The following is a 16,727-nucleotide window of genomic DNA, read 5'->3' on the forward strand; positions in this document are numbered from 1 at the left end:
TTTTATTCAGACTGATAGTGTTAGCTCTGATTTAAAAAATAATAAACTGTAAACTTATCACGTGTACAGGTAGAAGTGTGTTACAAAAGGAGGTAGAAAGGAAAATCCACTGTCCATGAATTATCTTTTGTCAGCTGAGATGGTTTTATTCGGTTCAGTTAGCTTTAAGTAATGGTCATGTGACCTTAAAAAGTCACCTTTGGATCACATGAGTTCCCTACAGGTTTCCACAGCATTCTGCCTGCCATGGGCAGGTACTGCTCTAGAGATAACCGTGTACCAAGCAACATGTTCCACGGGTTTAAATAAGTGTTTGAGATTCTGTTCGCCTTGCCCCAGACTGACCTTGCGCTGCTGATCAGAGTGGGAGCTGTGGTCAGTTACAAAAATAGTAAATCCCATGCCATAATGTTAATGGAAATTTCAGTAAATTAAACATACAGAATTTGTACTCTACCAGCAAGTGAACAAGTAAGACTCATACTCCTGCCGTACAATTGTAAAATTTAGACTTTTAAGTATGGAGACATCAATTTCTATGCATCAGTTGTCGGTTTGTTGAACTAGTGTCAATAGCCGGAGGGGCAATATTGCGTAAGTCAGTGCAGTATCCAGGCCCACATTTCATTGCTCTCAAATGTGAGAAGATTGAAAAGAACTGTGGTCAGGGTGTGAATAATCAAAGCTACCCAAAAATAGATCATACTCTAGGGACACCTGTGGTACTAATTTTATAAAAGCAAACCCCCACATTCAGCTGACAGATCTCCTAAATTTAATCCAAACGGCATATTTTTTTCCTTTTACATACCTCTCCCTTTTAGTTTGACCATCTTTGCAATTAGAGAGTGTTCTAGATATTTTTTCCCTCAGCTAATTTGCAAAGGTTTTGGATATTGGATCGTATTCCGATTCTAATGCTGCAGTCAGCGTGGCACTGGTGTCTGCACCAATGCAGTCACCCACCTGCAGCCATCTTTAAATAAGGTAGCTGGTTGGGGTATTTATTATTATTTCTTTTTTCCTTCACCCAATCCATTTTCTTCATGCCAGCCAAAAATGCGTAGGTGCATTTTTAATTTTAATATAAAGAGAGTGTATCTTTCCATATGCTCTTTTGACTAAAGATTTTTGTCACCACAGAGTACCTGCAAATTCTCTTGGTTAACATGCAAAGCAGGAGTGCTTAACACTTGTGCAGTCCATATGGCTCTGGGGAAATATAAGATTGGTTCAACATTTTTGTCCCTCATTCAAGAAAACAACTAGGTTGTGGCAATGCGGTACACTGATTCTTCCTAATTTTTATATAAAGACTTTTTTCAAGTGCGTATATGACAAATTTCTGCCTAAGCTTATTTTAGAGGAACAAAAGATCTTGTAGAAGGTTTTCAGAGGCACCCATAGGCAGCACAGGCATCCCCTAGGCAGCACAGGCATTTCATGTAGAAATACAGCTTCACAAACACCCAGAATTTAGACTAAATTAGGCAGCCTGGATCTCACTGAAAGCAAGTAATAGTAATAGAAATAGGAATAGGAATTCATATTTTTACCCATAACCTTGATCTTTCTTTATATTTAAATAAGTTTATTGAAGTCTACTAGAAATAGCATGGCTTGAGAATTGTCTTACTGATTTGTGATTTTTCACATACACCATTAGGTGGCAGGGAACAATAAAGATTTACTTGATGAAATGTCATACATATGTTGAAATACAGATGTGTCAGATTGTTCTCTCCACCCTTTTTGAATCAGAATTATTTCCTACTGTGAACTGTCAAGAGCTTTGTCTAGTTAATTATTAAATGACTTACCAGCAGGGCTCACTGCTTTCATCAAGACTGTTTCAGATTTCATTTCTGTGCAATCATTTTGTCAAATGAGATAGAAACAAAGCATATTCATCCTACTGGGAATTCTCTAAAAACTAAATCTCACCACAGTTGTGTCTCTACTTCTAACCTTTACGTCTGCTTCTGGTCAGGCTAAATCTGACTGCTGGAAACAGGCCCTGGGCCAGGCTAATTCCAGCAGGCCTTAGTGGGAGGCAAGAAACTTTATTATTTTTGGGGGAGTCTTGGTTCTAAACTGGTTGTAAGGGCTGGGCTTTTGTCTGTGTCCAGCTATAAATAAGGATCTTTTACATAGCATAGGTACAAGAAGATTGAAGCGATGGGGTTTAGATACCCAGGCTGACAGACGGGTGAATGTAAAAAGACAGGGAATTTATACTGCCAGCAAGATTTGTTTCTCTAAATCTGGACAGCTGCTGGTTTGAGGACTGCAGTGGATGTCACGGATGAGAGGGTAGGTGGCAGGAAGCACAGAGCAAGACTTGTCTGCTTGATAACTCATTCGATGATTGATGTATGGGAAGTTAATTCCGCTACTAGCGACTCTGTAGGAGTTAAGGATGCCTATGCTCAGCATTTCCCAGAGATGTAGAATTAAGTCCCTGGCAGGAGCAGCCCCTAAGAGATTTATTCTTATTCCCCTGAACTCCTCTAGCGCTGTTGGTAGGAACTGTGCCACAGATATTGTCACATGTGCTTAACTGGAAAGTCCCAGTGCAGATTTTTCCAAATGTTTTGTGTAGTAATCTCATGTCAAAGAAAGAAGTAATAATTCCAGAAAATATGATACAGCTGCAGTTTGCCATACCCGTTTGTAAGCTAACACTTGTGAGGAGGAAAAGCACAGGAGGGTTATTTTTTTTGATTTGTTACTGACTAGTCTGATGTGCAGAGAAATTCAGCTCAATGCAGCTTTAACATGACTGAGTGAGTGACAGTAGAGAGACTGAAATCTATTCTTCACAATAAAGTGTGTGTTAGCAACGCACAGAACTGCTACAGTGCGTCTGTTTTGTCCCAGGCAATAGCGTCTGGAAGCAGGGAGTCCTTTGTTCCCACAGCTCTGCCCCAGTGTTGCCCAAGAACACTGACAGTAAGCACACAAGCTGTAAGCTCATTCTTTGAGAGGTCTGCACGTCTGCTTGGATTTGGGTTCAGTATTTTTCATCTTAGTCCCTGAGTTTCAGTCACCATGTTGTATCTGCCCAATCCAGACGTAGGCAATCCTGTGGGAAACTATGTCCAAACAGGAATCTTCAATAGTTCAAAATCCCAAACCCAATAATAATGATGGTACTACAAGGTGACTTAAGCAACAGATTCTATTAACTTGGATTGCAGAAAATCTGATTCCTTCAAAATAGAAATACTTACTGCTTGCGCACATCACAGTGCCTTGGCCACCATGGCTGTTGGCATAAACGGTGGGTCATCTGCAACAGCCATTTTTTTTCCTTCACAAATAACTCACAGATACAGATTTCAGAAAGCTGTTGAACAGGACTGAAGCTATTTCATTGTGCTATCAGCCTTAGCATCTGACAGCAGTCTTGGTACTCCAAATGGATTAGTCTTGCAGTCAATCCATAGATCACCCTACCCTATTTCTACCTTGTAACTCTGTAGATTATGGATATGGATATCCCAGGAAAGATGCAGCAGAGTCCTGGAGATCATGGGAAAGAAGCTGCAGTGGGTAAGGAGACTGAACTCAGACCCTGTGTGAAACCAAAGAAGCAATGTTTTTTGTAGTGCATTGTGAGCCATTCAATAGTCAAGCTGCTGTCTTTGCAAGACTTGATGAAAAACAGGAGTCACTAAGTGAGTGTGTCTCGCTGAGGGGATTGTGTTCAGTGGGGCTGTGCAGGCCCTCTGAAGGAGAGGCTGCTGGGAACAGGTAGGTGTCATGCAATGCAATAACCAATGCGAGCTGTGTGCATGTTGTAATTTGCCCCTGGAGCCCGCAGCACACTGTGGCCCCTGGCTTGGATTTCACATGAAGTGATCTCTGCTTGTAAATACTAATGATGCTACTATGCTCTCACTAGGTTGGTGCCTAACAGGACATTGGTTAATGCGGTTGACTGGGTCTGGGGCAGAGGTAATCTCCTTATCTTTGTGGAACAGGGAGGAACAATCATAAAGATCAAGCTGATCACTTATTGTGCCTTTTGTTTTTAAAACCACGGATAAGTAGTATGAAATATTTGGATCTCCAGAAAGAAAAGGTCTTTTCAGTCTGCATGACTCACACGTGGGTTACCATATGCCTGCAGCTAGGGAAAACTGTTTATCTGTTATCAGACCATTTTCCATATGATGTTCTTCCCAGTTGTTTCAGGAATGTCAAGAGCTGCTTACTCAGCTGGGCCCAAATCCTGAAAATTTCCATTTGTGCTTTTGGTCCTTTCATTGTTTTACAATCAGATGTGAAAGTCTGCCCCAGAAGAGGATAAACATGTTCTGAGATATTGTCATATTTTGGGAATGCGAGGACCTAAACCAGAGTCAGTCTCACTGGATCCTCCTTAGAAGTTATAGTGGTTTGCAAGAGTGGTCACAAACACTTTTTTGATTTCTCCTGAGCTGCGTCCAAGAGGACGAAGTTCAGATCCCTTTGCAGAATTTTGTATCTGCCATCTGCTTTCTGAGGTCGATGTAATAAAGATGAGAACGTGACAAATTATCTGCTTCAGCACAAAAACCCACATCATTAACTTTTATTGCAATTCTCCCTCATCTCCTTTTACAGACAGCATTGAACAGCTTGGTTTTGTTTTTCTTGAACTGCCTAGATAATAAACTGTAAATTTATACTTTCTAGTACTTTCTTTTGAGGAGCCCCCACTGAACTAAAACATATTTCAGGATGCAAAGAAGGGATAACATTTCACTGTAAGGTAAGAGGAAAACCGTTGGTCTGAACTAACTCTAATTAATGAATGAAAGAATTTCCTTTGAAAGAGGGATCTCAGGCAGGACTAATAGAAGCAGGTTAGCTGGAGAAATAAAAAAATTCAGGAAAGCAGCAGGACAAAGTGTATTTCCTAGGCTTTTGGTGACCCTGTGAAGACTCATGCTCTATAACATATTGCTCTGTCTTCTCTGCTAGGCTTCTCACATCACCTAGAAATGAGATTAGTGGAAAGAAGGAAGTGTGCTTTTCTTAGCATGCAGAGAAGATGATAACAAGAAGTAGGATAAGACAGAAAACAGGAATAGTTTTGTTCAGGTCTGCAAGATACGGGAATGATTTGCATTGCAGTAGATGAATGCCTAGGGTTGTTTTCCTTCAAATGTGCCAGGAGGTGGTACAAGACCTGGTGATGGTTTCATATGTACTGTCAAAGCTACTGCCTACGACTGCTCACATTCAGCTTCTTGTGAAAGGCTGTTACAGACAAGACCAAATGAAAAACCGCTCTTGCAAGCAATACCCTACCTGCCCAAAACAACAGCAAGGGTGGTTTATGTAGCAATTTGTAGGAGGAGGTCTGAGGATTTTCATCCTTTCTTTAAGGCTTGGATCTAGGAAAAGAACCTGAAGGGTAAGAGAGGAGGAAGGATGCAGTTGCAAAACAACAAAAAAGACTAACTGATGGAGAAGGATAAGTTGAGAAATGAATTTGCAGTAATGGAAAGGGATGTGGAAAAGCAGGCAGTTGGTGGAATGGCAAAAGAGTTGCAACAGGGGAGAGGAAGATATGATTGAGATAGCTGAGAGGTGGAGCCTAAGACAGAGCAATGAGGCCGTATGTGAGACAATGACATAGAACAGGAAGCAAAGTGACCTCCAGGTGAAGGAGAGAACAGATGGGGGCAAATCTGGGATTCACCTCTGCACCAGAGAGATTCATCCTCTGACTCAAGCAGGTCAGGTGAACATAATGTTAGGCCATCAGTCAAAAACAAGAGAATGAGATATGGACCAGAAGTTGAAAACTACCAGAGTAGGGATGGCAGGAGGGGCTGCCAGAGGCAGATGGCTAGGGGACACAACTGTTGTCTATAAATGTCTTCAATGAACACCTTGGAGTGAGAAAAGCCTATTTGAATTGAATGCCAATATTGGTACAACAAAGAATGTGCATATATTAGTTGTTCATAAGCTAGAATTGGAATTAGAAAGTTCCTAATTTTCTAATCAGATCAAGAGGCTCTGGGTGCTGTCCCGTGAGGAAAAGAACAAGCAAACACATCCTAGATTATCTCCAGGTGGAGCTCGATAAGTTTGGGGATGTAATCATATACAAGATCGATATCCACAATGAGAGAGACCAGATTGGATGTTGTAGGAGGACCTTCCTAGTCCCTGCCCTAATCTTCCTTTCCTAATAATGATGCTGTTGACTCATATATATTGACCAGGACAGGTGCAGACAGACATGTATTTGCCTGACTCGCTTTCCAAGCCAACTGGATGCCACCCACCTCTGGAATCTGTGTAGCTGGAGTGGCCCAGGGCTGTACCCAAGTTGTTAAATCTGTGCGAATACATGACTTTCAGATCTGAACTGGCTTGCTTTTGCCTAACTTGGAGTGTGGGCGAGGGAGTCCACACCTATCCATACACCCTCAGAGGGCTGTGCAGGGCTCACATGTTTGGTCCCTTAGAGGAGTGTGAAAGCTACTTAGATTAGGGGCACAGGGACTGCACAAGCTGGTGTAGCAGAACTGAGGGGACTCAAGATCCCAGAAGAAATGTAGTAACATCTGCTAATCCAGGGTATCATACCGGCACGCTCAGGAGCCATGTGCAACATCTCTCTGGTCACTTTTGTATGACGGTGTGATGTTTGGTGGCAGACTAGAAGTGTGATTCACCAACATTGTGCATGACATGTCACCAGTAACGACAACTGACTCTTACACCTTTGATTGCCCTCCCAGTTGTGCTGAGTTCCTAGACAACACTGCGCAGTGGAGATGATGCCACTGTTCCTCCTAGTAAAAGCATCCCTTCCTTGTCTGTCATCATACTTTGCATCAGGTTCCCAGAAGTTTCATTGTTCCTCAACAAACGTACAACCCTCTGCTCATGCTGCAGTCACCACAGCCATCTACTGCATCAAGTTATGTTCCAATGTACCGACTGATATTTGTGTTTGGAAGCAAATGTTTGTATATTATAGGCATATGACAGATTGTTTTTAACTGCTGATAAGATCCTTGTGGGGAAAGACTGTTAGACCCTTCACCACGTGGTCATTGCGTAAACAAGACCTTTATTTTGCAAATTCCTCTCCTGACATCCTGACTGCTGTCTCAACAGCACTAAATTTCCATTTTCCCCTCCCAGTGAAGATCTATGCTGCTGTCAGTGTGTGTGGCTCACACTGTTTCTGCTGTGACTGAAATAGGACCATTCCCACGCTACTTGAAAGTCTTGCATTCTTAGTTCCCAAGATTACCTGCTAGCAGATAGCTGTGGCCATGTCTTCCTTTGATGAAGTTCTTTTCTTAGGTGAGCTGTGGAGTGCTCATCTTGCAAGATTTCTTCTACTCCCCATGGGCAGAGAGAGAGGGAGAGCGCACAGGAAGAATGACAACTTGTCCTTTCAAAATCACAGCCTCACCTAGGACAACAGTTAATAATAAGCCCAAGCAAAACTGAACTACTGACTCACCCTCCCCTCTCCTGGGCCACTGGAAAAAATTGAGGATTCCTTTACAATTAGTAACACTGGCTTCAGTGAGATCCTTTTTTGTCATTAAAAGAATTGGAGCTTCTTTAGCTTATGCCTTTATTATAGAAACTTGTCTCCAGTTATTCTTCCCTGAGTTAGGCTGCTTTTATCAGTGGACCTGTGATGGAAATAAGTGGCATATATTTTCTTGTGTGACTGTATTAATATGAAGGGCAGCACTGCATTTTTTCACATACCTGTACCCTACAATAGTTGGCTGAGCTGCAAATAAAATTATATCTAAGACTGAGATTACGACTTGCAAGTGCTTTCCAGCAAAAGTGAAATTTTAGGTTTTGAAAGACATACCTTTGTTTCTACAAAAGAGGTAGTAAAGGCATTCCACAGAAGAAAAAAACATAGAAATATTGATATAGATAAGGACACAGAGGTATGAGTGTGATGTCTCATGTGTCTTTGAGATCTGCTATTACTTAAACAAAATACATTAATGTTTTCTCAGAGAATAGTGTGTCTTCTTAGTCTGTTCTAGGCAGGTTAATAAAATCACTGAGTTATCTTTGTTTCCAAGCCTGTATCAGGTATCTGTTGTTTATTAGAAATTACACATTTAGCTGGAAGCATAAGTCTAAAACCTACTGTTTAAAGAAGATCAGGACTGCAAAGCCAAGCCTGCTAACATTAGAAGATGTTAAAAGTTAATATTGCATGTGCAAACTGCATCCAGGCTGCTTCTGTATATGTTGTAGAGGTGGGATTAATCTCACTTTTACCATCCAGTTACTCTCAGATAGTAAGGTAGGCTCCTTAGCTGTATCAATAGGCAGAGGTAAAGCACTTCATAGTGTTATTCATCCAAACCTGAAAGAGGTGCCTAAGAGAAGGGAGGCATACCTCCCTCGGAGCATGCTCATCTCTATGTGTTCTAGGGAGAGTGCAAGTGACTCGCTTGCAAGGTGCATCCCACCATAGCAAATGCCAGGTTATTTTTGCCACAGGATCACTGCCTTACTCAATGCTTACTCAATCTTACTCTTCAGTATCTTCTCTCTTTATCCTTTCCCTGTAATGTACAGTTCTCTGCATTATTTTACTGTGTGCTATTGAATATAGAATAGAACACAGAATTATTCATTTTCAGTGGGACTTTCTAAGGTGCTCAGGTATAGCATTTGTTAGCTCTTTACAAACACTTGTGAATAGCTTCAAAGATCTGTCACGAAAAGAGGCAATATTATTATGACTTCTTTTTTACAAAGGAGGAACAAAAGCAGCATGATTAGAGCCATTTGAAAGCAGCCCTGGACTTTGGGTGTGCAGAGACTGATTTTTCAGTGCTTACAGCACTATGGATCATTTTGGAAGTGTGAGATGCAGTTTGTTGTGACCTGGATTGCAGCTGTGAGAGCCTACTGACCTCTGCAAACAATGCTTCCCCAGGCCCCATGTTTGCCACCGTGAAAAATGAGAAACTTTTTTTCCAGTTAACACTGTTAGTAGCAGCTTTACTGAGGGGGACATACCACTCTGGAGTACTTGGAATAATGCCACTTGAGTTTACGTGGTTGCCCCACAGTCTGTAAGGTGTCATTCATCCAGTTTAACTGTAAGAGCATTGTTTCTGTCACTGCAGACCCATTTTAATCCAGGTCTGCAATGTTGGTGCTGCAACAAAAGCAGCTGAGCCTTTAGCAGAGAGCAGCCGCCTCCACTGCACAGTCATAACAAATTCCCACAGCACAGGCCATTCTTTGCCCCACGTAAGGTAGGGAGTCCCGAGGGGAAACCACGGGAGTTTGTAATCAGGCCATTAAAAGAGCTTATGATAATATTCAGAAGGAGAAGGATAATATTCAGGAGGCTGGAATAAGGTTTCACAAGCAAATTGAATTTACGTTTTCATTCTTGATTTTGAAAATGTAGGTTTCTTCTAACTTTGAAAATATTGTCATACAGTATTTTGACAAAGTCAGCAACTGGGAAAGGAGAGCTGTCTGAGTGAAAGCTCTGCCTGGGTCGTCAACACTAGGTACTTTATTTGGCAGGACTCCATCAGCTAAGCTCACCTTCTGGGTGGTGGCAATACTGTCATCTCCTGGGCACTAGAGGGGGATGGATACACATACTTTGCTGGTGGATTTCACAGCTGGAGAAACAGTGCTTCTGCTTCTGGTTTCAGTTCCAGAAGTTAAAGGAAACGGTGACAAACCTTTCTCTTCTCGTTGTTTTTTTCTCTTTTTTTTTTTTTGGGGGGGGGGGCGGGGTTTGGGGGGAAGGAATTTTCCCTTATCTTCCTCTTGCCTTCTGTTCATTTCTGTCTCTGCTTCTCCATTCCAATATGTTATTTCCCTTGACTTCTAAAGGCTGTCTTGTGCTGTGCCTTTCCTCCTTCCAGAGGGAGCTTCTGCTTTTGCTCTTAACCTCTGCTCATGATCCCTCACCTCTCCTGTTCATGCCTGCCTCTTGTACATGCAAAGCCTCCACCTTCATATGCAGCCAATTAAATTAGATACAGATTCTTACTCTGTCCTCAGCAAGAAAATAGTATCTCAGCCCCTTTGAACAGGATATCAAGCAGATGATTATTAACATCCATGCTCTCTCTGTGATCAGGTCTGTGAGATGGGGAATGTTTGGTTACATAGAGCTTTAGCTCAAGGTTGTTCAGTTTTTTAGTTGCATACATACTAAAGAAGATGTGTTTTGTTAAAGAAGGATTGGACCCTCCACTGAAAAAACTCAGAAATTAATTCCTCTAAGTTTCATGGAAATTACGGAGAGAAGAACAGGACAGGAAAGATACAAATAGCGTCCCTTACTGCAGCCAAAGTATAAGCTCAAAGCTTTTTTTATCCTGACGTATGGCCAGTCAGCACACTCATAGCTTGGCGCCAACCCCGACACGTGCTGCCTCTTCTCCAGCCAGACAGATAGGAGACAGCGAGACGTTGTGGGGCATGCCATAGCACACTTGGAGGTGGAGACATGGAACTCTTGCAGTGAGAGATGGAGGAACAGTTTGTACACATCTGTAGGAAACCATATTTCAGCATTTCTGCTGTCCAAGGGACATCTGCCATCTGTTTGGAGGGATGTGAGGGTAATTATAAAAGGGTGGAGGGATGGCTAAAGGGAAAAGATCTTAAATATGTAGGAAGCTGGCCTACATCAGTTCTGCAGAACACAGTAGCTTTCAGCTTTTGTCATTCCCATCCTGGAAACAATCCTGAATAATGGCTTTTGTTTAGTCGACAATTTTTTTAATCATATTATTCAGTTTCTTAGTCAGGGAAGGACTTTGTGAATAATGGGAGAGGAATTTAATGCCCACAGTTTACTGCAAGACTTAGAAAAGGAACCTATAAGAAAGCAGTTAATAAGGGGGAGCTCCACCAAGCAATTAGAGCCAGGGACTGGAGTTCTCAGTGGAACAGAAAAGGGGCTGGGATCAGGGCATGACATCCCAGGAAAAAAGAAAGATTTATCCTGATTTTACCATTGATCAGTCTTTTATGTATCTCTTCATCTTCAGTTGGTGATGCACTGAATAAAATTTGCCACCACCCCTTTTCCTGAAAGCAAAAACTTCTAGAAATCCAAAACCATATAGTATCATTTTTTGAACAACGATAAAAATGCTCACTAGATATAATACAGTTGAACCTAGCACAACTGGAAAGTATGCTGGTGCTTCTACACAGTCTTTGAATATGTTAGACTAAAGGTTTTTGAAAGCACACAGAATCATGAAATGCTTAGATTTCTCTGCTTTTAATTCTAAAATGTGACAAAAAGTATTTTTTTACAGGTTTACAAAGATGCATCGATGATTTGTTTGAAATGTGTTTAGCTCATAAAATCCTCTCATCTCTTCAAAAACAGGTATTTGAGAGCACTGTCATCTGTTTTCAAAGCCAGTCTGGCTTGATATGTAGGGTTTCCAGAAGTAATACATTTAGGGTGCCCTCTCCTAGGATGGGCCTGAAGAAGAGCTCTTCAATAGCATCTGCATCAATGTCTTGAAGAGAGGCAATTAGCTGAAGAATCCAAGCAAACCTGCCTAGGTTTCTGTGGAACATTGTTGAGATAAACTCCATCAAGGCTTGCTGAGCTTCCTGCTGCAGTGTTTGTACATAGGGGAGCCATTTTAGGACATGGCATCCTGTCAAAACAAAAAGTAAAATAATAAATCTTGAGTAAACACTTTCATTCTGTGCCCTTCATGATAGGTGTCTTCCTTTCTAGTTTATAGTACTACTTTCTCTAGAAAACAATAAAAACTTTCTAAACATACCTTTTAGAAAAAGAAGATATGTGTAGTTTGATAATTTGGAGGTAATTTGATAATAATGAAGGAACATTGAGCAGCATTGTAAGCACATTAGAATCTAGCCTGTTACATTAAGTCCTTTGAATCCTTACAGCTTTGAAGTGGTAACAGGAGGTAACTTTGACTCAGTACAGATGGAGGAGGTGCTTTATAGTGTTGTCTACCCACCAAAAGATGCTGAGACCATAGTCTGCGTAGGTGGAAACATTCCAGCTCTAAACTAAAATAGGTAGGTAACATCAGGAAGATGGAGGCAGTGGTTTGGAGCAGTGAGCAGGCTGGCAGCCTGAAGACATAGGTTTCCAGTCTACCCAGCCCTATCTCCTCCCTGTTGTTGCCTCTGCTTGCTAGACTAAGCTGGGGCATTATGGTTCACCATGCTATCTAGGTAGCTCCATTTACAGTCTAGAAAGAGCAAAACCTTCTCTGTGAGGTGTATCATGACCCAGAGGAGTAGGATAGATAATTGTATTTCCTGGTTTTGTACTCGCTTTCCTCAGCCATTTGTGAAGAGGGAGAGGTCTCTGCCCTATAGGGTTGCGGTCTTGAGCCTCAATCACATACTTCCCATAGCACGTGACTTCAAACCTCTTGGCTCACTGAGGGTCTTTGTGGGTGCCAGGGCTCATTTCAAAGGACACCCCATGTTTATCCTTTGCCTCTAGTGGGACGCTTTGCCATGTAGCTCTCAGCAACCTGTTGCCTCGTGTCCTCACCACCTCAGGATAACACCATCTTTTCTTTCCTAGAATTGCTGCAGCCTGGACAGGGGTACCATGAATCCCCAAGTTTTGACTTCTGCCTTTCCTGCCTCCCACATCTTATTTTAACCCATCTCCCAGCCTATTTAACATCTTCTACAGTGACTGACTCTGTAGCCCCTGGGATGGGATCTGAATAGTTTAGACCAGGGAGTGTTTCACACAGCATCATTCATTTGTGTGGGAGGTTCTGCCTTCTTGCCTAATGCCTTGTTCTAGGGCAAAACCAACCTAGTTGGGTTTTTTTTAGTCTGTGGCTGGCTGCCCTTTGTCAGTCTTCAGCAGTTCTCTTCTTCCTGGATGTCACTGCCAGAGGAGAAGAAGCCTCAGCAAAGCCTGCAACCAGGCTAGACAGAAATGAAGGGTTTGGAAAAGTCATCTTCTCCCCCAGGATTACCATGAGCTGCAAGCTGTGAGGAGGGTTCCAAGTGTTAGATTTTTCAGCGAAAGGAAGTTGTCAGGATTTTGTATATTCAGGATGACATTTCAATTGCTTATATCCCTTCAAATTTGCTTCATTTCCCCATTTGGTCTTCTTTTATATGTAATCAAACACTGGTTTTAATTTATGAATGATGAGAAACATCTTGTTCTGAGATCTGTTTTAATAATATTCAGTCAAACACATGTCTCCAGCTGAACTGTAAACCTCTTAAGAGTGCTTTTTTTAACAGAAGTTCTGTTGCAGCCTTGTTGGAGTTATATACACGTATATTTATATAACTCCATAAATATATATATGGCACTGATACAATAACAGCACTGTATTTCACAATCCCCATCTCTTCACTGTGCGGTTCCCATTGCTTTTCAGACAATTGTCAAAAGCAGCAAGAGCAGTTTCACCTCACTCTCTGCTGTTCATGCATGATGTGACAGTCCTACCTGCTCCTTCCTTTGACATATTGCCTGGGTCCTAGAGAAGGCCTCACATCTGGACCCTTCACCTATACACACTTCGACCTCTCCAAAGCCAAAGCACCCCTGTGAAGAGCAGGGCTGGCAATATGTTCTGGAGAGCCTGGATTCGGTTGATGCAAGGCTGCCTATTTCCCCTCAGGGACTGAGTGAGCACTTTCTCCTTCACAGGTGCTTGCTGGCCCAGATGTGGTCAGTCAGTAACCCAGCCAGAGCCTCCGCGCAGAAGTACTACGCAGGTTGTGCTTTAGTGGGAGGACCTGCACTCCACGCTGCCTGCCACCCTGTCCCCATAGGGGTCTTTTTATGAGAGCAAGCACAATCTCTATGCCACAAGAGATCATTTGGGGCACAGGCAAAGCTCTGCCATATTTGTCATGTTTCTTGCCCAAGCACTGGCCTAGCTGTGCTGCTACAGCTGCATTGCTGAGCACCCTGTTGAACTCCAGCTCACAACCCAGCTCTGGAGTGCTCCATGCCTCGTCCTTCCCCTTTGCCTAGCCAGTTTTGGTAGCACTAACAGGAATAAAACGTTCAGGGTGGGAGCCCACATGAGGTACTCCGTGATCCAAGAGAGGCTTTATCGTTGTTGCTGGTGGTGGCTGCCTGAAATCCTCTTAGGTCTGAGGCCTGCAAAATATTAAAATTTGGCCAAACATTAAGCCAAAAGTGAGAGGGCAGCTGAAAATGTGCTGCATGTATGTAGAAAACATTTTCTGACCTTGGTGGAAAGTGTTCAAAAACTATTAAAAATAGTAATTGTGAAATGACAGCTATACAGCTTTGTTTGCAGCAAAACCGGTAAAGGGAGGACAGTTTGGACTATGTATAAGCCTTGAGTACCTGTTTCAGCCCAGAGTTAGACTGTGACTCTGTTTCATCTGGAGTCAATCTAGGCTTAACTGAATTCCTCCCAGCCGCCTTCTGCAGCCCATGGAGAAAGGCACCTCCAGAGAATAGGGTCATCCCACCAGAGAAGTAGGGAGTCCCCCTGAAACTCAGGATTGTGCCTGCAGACAGCATGAAGGGCTGCTGGGCCTCTCATATGGCACCCCAGGGAAGCAGCAGGCGTTAGAAAGCACAGAGCCAGAACATAACCCTGCTTCTGCTGCATTATCCTTAAGTGAAAATCACATTTTATCCACACAGATAATAAAAATGCCTGCTAGTTAAACAGCATGAGCCGCTGCACATAAGGGATTTCTCCTCTTATCATCACCTTGGATATAACTGGTGGTTTCTTTCAGCCTGATTTTATTGTGAAAAACTGAGAAAATAACTTGCACTGAAACAAACTCCACTGGTTTGATGCTGTGGTATAGACACATAAGACAATACCAAACATCTGGATAACATTACTCAAGAATCAGAATTTGAATCCTAGTGGAAACAAATATAAAGTCACTACAGCCTTTGAGGAGCCTATAAACCATTCACCACAAGAAATATCATGGAATAACTGAAGCGTTCAAGTATCCTTTTGGTGCAGTCCCAAGTATAGCACACTGCTGACAGTGCAGCCAACAGCAGCGATTGCTGTGGAAGGAGTCGGGGATCTGAGCCAGAGCAGGCTGGAGTCAATAAGTCTTTCCATTTACTTTAGGGGACTTAGGGCTCAGCTTTTAATGACTCACACACTCTGTGGTGCTGACCTAGGCAACCTTCCTTCCTAAAGAGGCTGAACTTGGCACCAGAAGTGAGAGGATGCAATCACTAGTCTGAGTTTGCCCTGCGACTGCTGTCCCAGGCTTTGAATGTAGAGATACTAAAGGATGGATGGATAGATAGATAGATAGATAGATAGATAGATAGATAGATAGATAGATGGATAGATAGATAGGTAGGTAGGTAGGTAGGTAGGTAGGTAGGTAGGTAGGTAGGTAGGTAGGTAGGTAGGTAGGTAGGTAGATAAATAAAAACAGTGTAACCTCAACACAATAACCTTTTGCCTCATTGGTGAAAATCAGATGATATAGATTATTTCATCTTCTCCAGTGTTCTTACTACAGAGGAAGCCTCTTTTAAAATACTTTTAATACTCACATCACATACCCGTGTACCACCTCTCCATTGCTGTACTACAGGTGAAGTTGCTGTATTACCTTTGAACTAGAAATCTGTTCAAAGTGACACGGTTAATTCTTTATGACCTAAAATTTGCCTAGTAGAAGCTGTTTTGGCTTACAGTGGGTGACCTACTGCACACATCCAAGGAACCTAAATAAACTACTTCAGGCGGAAAATCATTAAATTGTGGAATATAGATTTTTGAGAACATTTAGCTATATTTATAGAAAAGAGTAAAACTAAACATTTGTCTATACACAAATGAAAATGCCAAATGTCATTCTAGGCACATAATCATCTGTGTAATTTCCAGAGGGACTTACCAGAATTAAAAAGGGTAATTCCTTTAAGATAGGCATATTCTTTTGCACTTATGTCCAGGTCCCAGAATTTCCACAATAAATTCTTTATCTTCTGAACTTCTGCTAAAGACGCTTCCAGCGAGCTGCCCAGTTCATTGGTAGCTGTCAAAGGCTGATTGAGGAGGACTTTTTTCAATAAACTAGGGGCTGAAATCTCTCTCAGTTCAAAATCCACCCTTTCTTGTGCCATGCCCAGGACAAAAAGAGGGGTCCAGTTCTGCTGTATGAGAACAAGCTGATCGTCCCAAGGCATGTGATAAAAAGAAGGCAAGTTTCTAATAAAAGTTAAAGTCTTCAAGAGCACTTCAGAAGCTCTTCTGCACGTGGCTTCAGGCGTTTTCAGGACAACTCTTCTGTCCATACAAGAGCAGCCCTTGCTTCCCTTGGAGCGGTGGGCACTGCCATACTGCTGTTGCCACTTGGTCTCCCTTCCATCCTCTTTGTTAAGGATCTGGTACAGGATGCTTGTAGCGTGGTGTGTCTCACACTGACATTTCCTAAATTTCTCCGCTGGGATCTTGGTAGCCATAGAGCCAGAGTTCCCTGTGGCAGGAAACAGTGCACGTGGAGCTACGCATCGACAGCAGGGCAGAGCACTTCTGCCACACAGAGAGGCATTGTGTGCATTTTATATACACAGGTGGTTGAAAAGTAATATGACCCTGATCTGTAAAGTTACCTTGAACTTTATTTGCACCAGTCTCTTTTGAACAAGGCAGGGCTGCAGGCGTCGCACAGGGCTGCCGTAGCCCCGGGGGAGCGGGAGGGCTGGTGCCCGCCAG

At 42.5% G+C, this 16,727-nt stretch overlaps 1 protein-coding gene across 1 annotated transcript; it reads right to left on the reverse strand.

Moving 5' to 3' along the window:
* Positions 1–11,317: 11,317 nt before the first annotated feature.
* On the reverse strand, positions 11,318–16,514 carry LOC104046931 (nuclear receptor subfamily 0 group B member 2-like). Its single transcript, XM_009507171.2, has 2 exons — positions 15,907–16,514; positions 11,318–11,669 (listed from the first exon to the last, which is right to left on the reverse strand). Exons 1-2 carry the CDS (start codon positions 16,472–16,474, stop codon positions 11,416–11,418), a joined length of 822 nt encoding a protein of 273 aa, XP_009505466.2. The 5' UTR covers positions 16,475–16,514; the 3' UTR covers positions 11,318–11,415.
* Between the last annotated feature and the right edge of the window lie 213 nt (positions 16,515–16,727).

The sequence above is a fragment of the Phalacrocorax carbo genome, chromosome 3 (genome assembly GCF_963921805.1).
Source record: "Phalacrocorax carbo chromosome 3, bPhaCar2.1, whole genome shotgun sequence".
NCBI lineage: Eukaryota > Metazoa > Chordata > Aves > Suliformes > Phalacrocoracidae > Phalacrocorax > Phalacrocorax carbo.